The 9900-nt window shown below is 43.7% G+C and overlaps 1 protein-coding gene across 1 annotated transcript; it reads right to left on the bottom strand.

The window, feature by feature from the left end:
• Nucleotides 1-1970: 1970 nt before the first annotated feature.
• Nucleotides 1971-7707, bottom strand: LOC125550766 (cleavage stimulating factor 64-like). The gene is made up of 10 exons (XM_048713846.1): nucleotides 7519-7707; nucleotides 6817-6895; nucleotides 6009-6183; nucleotides 4964-4997; nucleotides 4613-4851; nucleotides 4450-4527; nucleotides 3715-3750; nucleotides 3218-3628; nucleotides 2706-2948; nucleotides 1971-2490 (listed from the first exon to the last, which is right to left on the bottom strand). Exons 1-10 carry the CDS (start codon nucleotides 7559-7561, stop codon nucleotides 2359-2361), a joined length of 1470 nt encoding a protein of 489 aa, XP_048569803.1. The 5' UTR covers nucleotides 7562-7707; the 3' UTR covers nucleotides 1971-2358.
• Nucleotides 7708-9900: the final 2193 nt, after the last annotated feature.

Below are 9900 nucleotides of genomic sequence, written 5' to 3'. Positions count from 1 at the left end.
TAATCCCTTTATGTGATGTCGCTCAGACGTCCGACTGTGGCATTCCTGTTATTTGTTTTTGATATAAGCCCTTTATGTGATGTCGCTTAGACGTCCGACTGTGGCATTCTTATTATTTACTTTTGATATAAGCCCTTTATGTGATGTCGCTCAGACGTCCGATTGTGGTAACCTTGTTATTTACTTTCATTATAAGCCCTTTTCAAGATGTCACCTAGACGTCCGACTGTGGCATGTACTGTCATTTACATTTCAATATAAGCCTTTTATGTGGTGTCGCCTTGACGCCCGGCTGTGGCATGTTAATTTATTTTTCCTTTCGAGGCGTCGCTTCAGACACCCGATCGGCCTTCAGTTATTTTATTAGGATTTCGGGAGGACTACCGCCTGACTTCCTTTCATTTATCATGCAGTGCAAATTTATTACCTGAGTGTGCATTACTAATATGCTCATGTGCATCATGTTTGCATTTGTTATATCTTATGTCCAAACTGTCTTGCGAGTACATTCAAAGTACTCACCTGGCTTGTTGATTTGGCCAGATGTTAACGAAGGCGATCTTATGGATGAAGAGTTCGATAGCGAGTCCGACGCCTAGAGGAGTCCCAGTCAGTCCCGTGCGATCCTGGAGTTGGTCACTTGTATTATATACGCTTCCGCTACCCTAATAAAATCATCGAGCCTCACTCCGACGCTTGATGAGCTGTAAGATTTGAAGTCATGTCAAAAGCGGAAAACGCGTGCGAAAAAAAAAATTCAGAGAGAGCGCCTAGAGCGCGGCACGTGGCGAATGACTGAGAGCACGCCAAGTGGCATTGATCGTTGCGAGGCTCCCGAAGGAACGCTCGTTAATTAGTTGCTCTCCAGTTTGTTAGCTTTGTGGCGTCATACATTGGGCCTTGTAACATCAAGTATTCGGCCGTGCAGCATGTAGCGCCACGTGGCCCGCTCTGCAACATGGCAGACCAAATTTTGCAAAAAAAAAGGAAAAAAATGGTGGATGGTTTTGTGGGGGAAACGGCGTGTGACCTTGCGACAACGTTCACTCGGTTTGCAGCAACTTTGATCTGTCTTGCAGCGTCAAGCGTCCGACTTGCAACATTCATTGTATCACATATTTGCGCTTTTGTCTTGTAACAAAAGCCACCAGGCCTTTCAGTGGCACACGTCCAGCTTGCAAAACACACAATTTTTTCTTAAAGGCGACTAATACTCCTTTTTATTTATTTTTGAACTAGGCAAATAATAGTTTTGCTTATTCTTTTACGTTCCCCTCTTGAGTTAATAACAACAATCGCAGTGTCATTTTTTAATAAAAACCTTGTCGTGTCTTATAGCTAGTGCATGGCAGCAAATACACTGGGATCTACAATGATGAAGGTTAAAACATTGAAGATGAATAGATTAAAAGTTTTTCTCGCAAAAAAAAAACACGCATGCAAATTAATCAAGCTCCAGGTTGAGCCATACACGCGCAGAAAGTCAAGACAATCCGTAAAAAAAAATAAGAGGGTCTGATTTGGGGATCAGATGCGTCGGGAGAAATCAGCTGCCTGATGTGAACGATTTTTCTTTGAATATTCTATCCTCGAAGAAATCACGGGTGCGTACACCAAAGTGCTCCCTCTGTAAAGTAATATGTGACCTTCTAGATCGGATATTCAAAGTTCTTATATTACTTTGCAGAGGGAGTACTACACAAACTATGAAAAATAGCAAATAATAGTACATCGTGTGTGGGTGCAGGGCCACAAACGAGAACTGTTTCATAGATTTAGAGTTTTTACACGTGTACACGTTTTATTTATTGAAATTCGAAGGGCACTTTCAAAAACTCGAGTTTTGTGGAAACAAATGTGGCCACAAATATTTTTTGCAAAATTGATACTATCACCCGATTTCACTCATTTGCAACTTTCATGTAATGATCAGGGAACTTGAAGAACATACTGGACCCACAACAGCAATGTAACAAATTTGTCATGCATACAACCGGTGCCTTCAGTAATAGCTTTCAGATCGTCGGAAATAAACAGACATAACAAAAATCTGATTCTGCAAACAATTCTGGAACACAAATACAACTCCCTCTCTTCATAAGATTATTGTTTTCTAAAATGTTACAGAACTAATGGACAATTATCATCTTTCTTCACAATTCTTTTGCCACCACATTTTTACCTCAACTTTACAAAGAATGCCAAATAAATCAATCATCAGGAGCAAAACTGATGGCCCAGAGATACCAACAAAGTTGAGAAGTTACGTGTGTGTGTGTGTGGCTAGACGAGCCTTCTTCAATGTTTGACTATGTAGGTTAACAATTTCGCTGTGCTTACTCAGCTGGTGTTATGCCGCTATTTACCAGCTGATAGCATCTTCTGAAGCTGTATCACCTGCTGCTGCTGCTCCACTGGCAATGAACTCAGCTGCTCAGGTGTCAGTTGTAAGACTTGCTGCAGAAGGGCTGACTCGTCGTCCTGTGTGAGCTGCACCATTACAAGAAGAATTGGAATTGTGAACACATGAAAATTTCAAGTCTAGAAACCTTGTGTCTCGGTACAATTCAATTCCAGAGACATGATGCAAAATGTTTAGAACTTTAGTCAGGTCAGATTCTGTAGAATTTAAGCATCCAAGAACGGAAGGTATAATAAAATAACAGGAAAGCTGGAAACTAAAATTAAAATCTAGAGGGGATTACCTGAGGCGCTTCATTCTCTGGTTGCTGAAAGTTAACAGCACCAGAACTATAGCTCCCTGATGGTCCAGTAGGGATGACCTGCGATGGAGCAGTATAAATAGCAGGACTATTGTTTACAATTCCTGGCGTCAATGTTCCGTCCTCCAATTTTCTCAGTTTCGATGGATGGTCTAACTCTGCCTGATGACTAGCTCGATCAGGCAATCTTATTTCCTTCGGAAATATCTCAGGTTCAGCAGCAACCTGCAATGTGACACGAGTTTTGTGGACGGTAAAATTAGTGAATCATATCCAACTTGACTAGAAAAAATCACTTAATTTAAGGGCCTAAGCAAAGATACAAGAATAGTTGATGTACTGTACAGTTTGGTTTCTAGTACATAGTTTACAGGCGTTCTGTAAATTAGAAGACCCAATCAAGATGATTAATAATTCATCACAAACTTTGGCTTGCTACCTATCACATCATTTGTGAAGAAACATATAAGCTCCTTATATGTGAAAAAAAATACCTGGGGGAGATGAGGATTGGTCAAGGGTAGTTGCTGTACATTAGTTGGCATAACTGGTGGTCTAGGGTGCTGTGTCAAAAATGAAGGCTGAACTTGTGATATCAAGCCTCCTGAGGTTACAAGGGGTTGAGTAGGAACACTGGAAGAGGTGCCGAAGGGCTGAGGTAGCATTGGAGGGTGTGCCAGCACCCCAGACTGATGTCCATGCGGAAACATTTTGACTGGGGGCTGAGATGAATGCTGATACTGAGGAAAGTTATGCAGCAGTGCAGTTTGTTCCTGCATGACATTAGGGTTTGGTGGAGGTTTATGAACAATTGGTAACACATCATCTGGCTGCGGAAATGATTCATTGAGGTGAGAAGATTGTGCCAACGAACTAGAAGGCTGTTGGCTCTTAGCCATCTGCATCTGTGATTTCGACAGACCTGGGTTAGTATATTAGAGAATCAGGAAAACATAAGGTACATCAAACTCAGAACAAAGCAGGAATATACCATCTGAGGTGTCACCAGCCCGAGCATTATCTGTGCCTGCATTACAACAAGAAAATGGTTATGATGTTCGAATATTCCATTCTTACCCTAGAGTGAATTAAACAATGAACAAAAGTATTTCAAAAAAGTTCTTCCATGGAATCACAAGGCTCAACATATAAAGTTGGCTGGCCTTCCTGTCTTTCAACAATGGCCTCCACCTGAACGCAACAAATATTTGATCTGTACACAACTACTCCCTCCGTTCCTAAATATAATAATCTTTCTAGAGATTTCATTACGGACTACATACAGATGTATATAGACATATTTTAGAGTGTAGATTCACTCATTTTGCTCCGAATGTAGTCCGCATTGGATTCTCTAAAAAGACTTGTATATTTAGGAAAGGAGGGAGTATTCAATAAATTAAGGGAACATACTTTTTATTTTTATTTTTTTGCCTTCTGGGAGAACAAGACAACCATGAATCACATCAAAGTTCTAACAAGCATAACCAGAACACTTCGAGTTGGTTAAATTTATATTAAGAAGGGTGTATGAAATTTGTGAAGATGAATGAAGCAAAAATAGGCACAGATTTTGGGTGGAGAACCCATACAGATTCCATCATGTTATATTTTGGACAAGTACACAAAAACAGGGACAGAAAGTACTACTCCCTGTCAAAAAACGTCTTATATTTTGATACGGAGGTAGTAATTGATTAATTGAGCAATCAGTAGCGAAGGTCACCTGAAATAGGGCCTTTGGAAGCTGTGGAATTCCTTGCAGCAGTTTTTTGGCAAGGTCGTTATTTTGAGTAGTTAGGGTCTGCCATAAAAAAAACATTAACAAGCTAAAACTAGCAGTGAGCAATTTTTAATCTTCATAATTGACATTGATATTTCAATATAACCTTCAACTCAGACATGATTTCATACAACTGATGCCTTGACATCCTGGCCAAGTAATGGGTAAGAGGGTCATTTCCAAGCCCAAATTGGACAGGTAAACCATTTTGTACATTTGCAGTTTGAGCTCCCCCAAGAACGCCAGCCATCACAGATGCAGCATGTATTGCCGGTGGAAGACCAATAAGCTGATGAAGGCTGGTGTCCCCTACAGCGGGAGTTGTGGTTAATTGTTTCTGAGCATCTGCAGGATTCCATCAAGAACCCAATGTCAGCACGCACGGACATAAAACTGGCAAGTTTGAAATCTTAAACATACAGATAAACAAAATGATGATCAAGAAATTGAAACCAACCAACAGTAGATGACATTCCTGGTCCTCCACGACCCTGCAATGCATAAACATATAAAAAATAAGTCAAGATCTGCTTTTTATTGACAACTTCAATTGGTTAAGATTTCCTACTGCCCATGCATGAAATTAATTTTGATTGCACTAACTCCATTTCTGTAATGAAGCTACTTAGTTCCAAATATGCAAAGTTACAACATGGCACTGAAAACTAGTGACCTTATCATGCAATAGTATTTCACTATGATCTCCAGAAAAATTAGCATAAAAATAGTGTCCCTATGTAAACCACTATCAACCAATCAACTGCGTCCAGTTGTGAAACTTAGATACACAGTATTTTCTTGTGGATGCATTCTGACAACTTGGCAACAAAAATCAGCACATACAGATCAGCATTAGTCACTGGTGTGGGGATAGATACAAAGGCTGCTGATAGCAGCTAAGGACATCACACTTATTTTGAGAGAGAAAGGTAGTAATAATGTAACGGTAAGCCAAAAGAGAAAGTCAACTGTATATATCATTTCAGAGATAAATTCACTAGTAATTGCAACACCATTGCTTGACCATATCACAAAGGATGCAACTAAAGATGCATTGACCACATATACATCCTCTACAAGATAATTCTTCTTTTGCTATTTGCAGAGAACCTCACGTGTTCAGTACAATTCTGGAGATCTTTGAAAGCATGACATTGCTTTTGTTACCCCAGTAACTTTGGCACGTTACTTTTGTAAAAGAAGGCAGAATCGAGACATTAGAGATGATTTTGGAACCGCGATACCAAAGAAGATCCGCAATACCAGAAAGATAATTCCACAAGTTATTTTGGCAGAATAGCAGGTGTGCATATGTACAGACAGGAATCTGTACATACATACACATGCTGTGCAAGAAAGCAAAACAGGAGACACATGGTAGTTGGAGAAAAGTGAGTATTATAATTCATGGGAACCAAAACCATACAAGCTTTCATCTTAACATAGGACTTGCTGGGTGAGAAATAAGGTTCTTCTACAGTAATAAACTGAGGATCTTCCACCTTTTCTCTATTTCTGTCAGTGTTCCTCCCATTTTCAGCAAAATCAACACGTAACTGACGACCATTAACATCATGACCCTGAAGGTTCCGGCGTGCACTTAGAGCTGTCTCTTCATCCTTGTATTCACAAAATCCATAACCTTTCGGCTTTCCAGTTTCCTTATCAACAACCAGTCTGCAAGCAATTTTGAGCGGTCAGTATCTAGCAGTCACAGCTCAACACTGTCATCAGCTTCGTCGAACGCTAAAAAGGTTATCAGGGATAGAAATAACTCATAACCAGTTTCAGTATAATGTCACTTGTTGAGAAACAGTGATCAAGAAGCAGCACACACGTGTATCTTCGGGTTTCTTGTTATTTTTGTTAAGGTTAATTTCCATTTGCATGTGTAGTCCAGAAAGTGATCCCATAACACTAGCTATATAAGATATTCAGGATATCATTTCAGCATTCAACACTCTTATCTTTCGAAAGGCCCGAGGCAGCATCCATAAGCAGGGCAACCCCTACGACAACCTATTGAGTTCTGAGATCATGCTTAGCAGCAGTGTGCAATAAGGCCATCATACTTAAACAAAATCAATATTCCAGATGTTACGTGCTGGATTTAAAAGCATCATGTCCATATAGCTGGCTAACAATTTCCTCATTTTGAAAGAGAATGAAAGAGGGCACATGGGTATTTTAACAGATACTGAATAATCCGATAATAATCTAACAAACATGTGTATCTGCACAACATGGTCAAATTAGAAAACTACATGGTGGCACAAAGACACACAACTGATAGGGTTTGCACAACTAAACCTGAAGGAGACCACGGGCCCGACTTCCTCGCATATCTGCACGAGCAGCTCCTCTGTCGCATCGTATGGAATGTTCCCAACTGCAACCAAATTCAACAGCCAAAACCGGCGTCAATCGAACTCAAGAACCTACTCATACCGCATCAACTGAGCCAACACAAAATGTGCGGTAAATATCAGTGTCACACACGTTGAATACAGCACAAGCCAACTAACGGGCACCTTTGTTTGGGGGAAAACAACCCCAAAGGCGTGACGAATATGAATGATAAAAAAAAAAGAGGCAAACCCTAGACAGTACGAAAACTCGAATGAAATGAAATTAGACTCCAAATCTAGCGGCGGGAGCAGCTAAACGCGCTCCGCGCCACCCAAAACCGCACCGGCCATCCACACACGAAGGGAAAACCACGGGGAATCGACGGAGGATGCAGCAGCGATTGGGGGCCCAAATCGAGCTCTACTCGCGTAGCCGCCAATTGGGGCCAGGCCACTCCCGCCCGAACCGCGGCGAGAGCTCCTAGCCCGCGGATCGAACCAGAGGAAGGAACACGCACGCAGGCACGCACATAGAACGCGGAGACCCCGGGAGGGAGCAGGGGGCTGTGAGAGAGAAGGGCGGGGACGGGGGGGGGGGGGGGGGGGGGGGGGGGGGGGGGGGGGGGGGGGGGGGGGGGGGGGGGGGGGGGGGGGGGGGGCGTACCGAAGACGCAGCGGTTCTGGGGGCCCGCGGGGGCGGCCGCCATGCTCAGCTGAGATCGCCGGCGGCGGCGCGTGGCGGCATCGGCGGCTGGGTAGGGACCGGAGGCGGTGGTGCGCTGCTGCTGTTCGCGGCTTGCCTCGCTATTTCCAGCGAGTCTGGCCTGGTCTGAATACGTTTCCGCGGTCTCGGTGCCCAGGTGTTCGTTTATATTGATGTTACGTTTCCGTTTCCGTTTGCGTGATCACTTCAGAGTTAAACCAACAGCAGGATTGCAATGAAGGCCTGATCATAAAAAAAATCGAAAACACTAACGCCCACCCAACTTGCCCACACGTGTGGGCGTTACCCAACTCGCCCACATGTCTGGATCGTCGTTCACTGTCTTTTGCACGAATCTTGACACGAAAAAATGGATTTAGTGTGCCACGTAGGACGGGGCTGGTGTGTGGGCGTTGAAGAGTTTGCCCACACACCCGCACCACGCTATTTGCCAGCTGCATTGTGTGGGCGAACTGCTTTTCGCCCACACAGCCACCAACTAGGTCATGTGCGTGTAGGCGAACTGCTTTTCGCCCACACGACACTACTATCTTGTGGATGACAATTGCAGTTACGCGAACGTGGCAATTCGGTACATACACATGGCAACTGTGATTCTTTGCTACATGGCAACTGCAGTTACGCGAACGTGGCAACCCGGTACACACACATAGCAACTGTATTTCTTTGCTACACGGCAACTGCACTTGCGCATACGTGGCAACCAGATAAACACACATGACAACTGTGATTAACAATACATGACAACTATGGTTGGACCACACGTGGCAACTAGGTAAACACACATGACAACTACTGTTTTGACCATATGTGGCAAGTAGTTAATCACACACGGCAACTACGGTTTGATTACACACGGCAACTACCATAAATTAGACATGGCAACTATAGTTAACCAAAATAGATAGAGTTGCCATGCTTTTACAACTACACTTGCCATCCCGGATAACTACATCTGCCAACCAGGATGGCAACTAAATCGTCATCCCGCGGGGTACCTAACGTAGCAGCGTCAGGACGTGTGGGCATTTTTGCTTCGTGCCAGACGCACGGGGTGAAGATGAGTAGTACTTGTTGGGCGTGTGGCATGAAGTAGCCGCGCCCGCACGTATGGTCAATTCTGTCCGCCCACACACAACCCATGTGAGCTGTCTCCTGCTCACACCACACACGGTGTGTGAACGCATGTCGTATATGCCACACATATGGCAGTTATTAGCGTCCAAAAAGATTATCATGAAGGCTAAAAGTAAGTACTCGATATAATATAGGGTGGTGGGTTATAAGAGGTGTCATATCAAATTCATGATGAGTTAAAGAAGAGAGAAGACAAATACAATAGCAGCAGATGACGGACCTAGAAAAATGCCAAGCCGCATGCTCAACCAAGGAAATTGTCTTTACGTCCGGGGCAACTGCCTAGGCCCTAAATCCGCCTCTGATAATAGCTATAGCTGTAACACGGGTTTTAGGTTAGGACGCGTCTAGTAAACGACCGGCTACCCACTAATACGATCGGGCGGCCGACCTAAAAAGGTAAGCCCCTATCCCCACGCGGTACAGAAAAGGAAAGAGATAGGCGATCATTAAACCGAGGTGATGGAGCACCCAATCCGAAACAGAAAAGACGATCCTCACGTGGCCAGATGTCCCCACGCTCACGTGCCCCCACGTCTCAGCTCCTCCCACGCCCCAGCCCCTCCCATGCTATCTTTTTGTCCTCCACGAAAGAAGGGATCCAAGGCTTCTTCCTCCTTCTATACAGCCGTCATAGTAGCCCAAAAGTAAAAGAAACTGCTTTAACAAGTTGATCTAAAGAGCAGGGTGATCAGAGCCATACCAGGTAGCAACATCAGGCAAGTAATTCCTCTCTGCCCCTCTTCAGTTCTCCCCCTTCTTGTATTGTATCTATAAACACCCTTCTCCATGAATTTATCAGCAAATCCATGAAGAAGTTGCTACAAAAAAGGAGTGGATCTGCCACATCACCCCATTGTCAATATCACACCACCTCCCACCCCCATGAGTGCATCTGCACACTAAACATGGTTTGAGATCAAAACTAAACGTGTTTTCTAACATGCATGCCAGGCAAGTTTCCCCTCCCCCTGTATGTTGGCCAACTGATATATGCACGCCACTAAAACATGATTCTAGCCAACTGAACATGTATGCTGGCCAACTGTTATATGCATCCTGGCCAACTGAAACATCTATTCTAGCCAGCTGAACACATTGACTGTGCAACTGAATATGCATGCTGGCCAACTGATATGTGCATCCTGGCCAACGGAAGCATCTATTCTAACCAACTGAACACAT

This window comes from Triticum urartu, chromosome 4 (genome assembly GCF_003073215.2).
Source record: "Triticum urartu cultivar G1812 chromosome 4, Tu2.1, whole genome shotgun sequence".
Lineage (NCBI taxonomy): Eukaryota > Viridiplantae > Streptophyta > Magnoliopsida > Poales > Poaceae > Triticum > Triticum urartu.
Note: the sequence above shows the minus strand (reverse complement) of the source record. Positions and strands in the feature narration are given on the sequence as shown.

Excerpts from the sequence above, each read along its gene's own strand:
- LOC125550766 (XM_048713846.1), bottom strand. The coding sequence starts at position 7,561 with ATGGCGGCCGCCCCCGCGGGCCCCCAGAACCGCTGCGTCTTCG. Across the intron at positions 4,998-6,008 it reads CTGACAGAAATAGAGAAAAG|GGTCGTGGAGGACCAGGAAT; the intron begins GTGGAAGATCCT and ends TATGCATTGCAG. Across the intron at positions 3,751-4,449 it reads TTCCAAAGGCCCTATTTCAG|GCACAGATAATGCTCGGGCT; the intron begins GTGACCTTCGCT and ends GTTGTAATGCAG.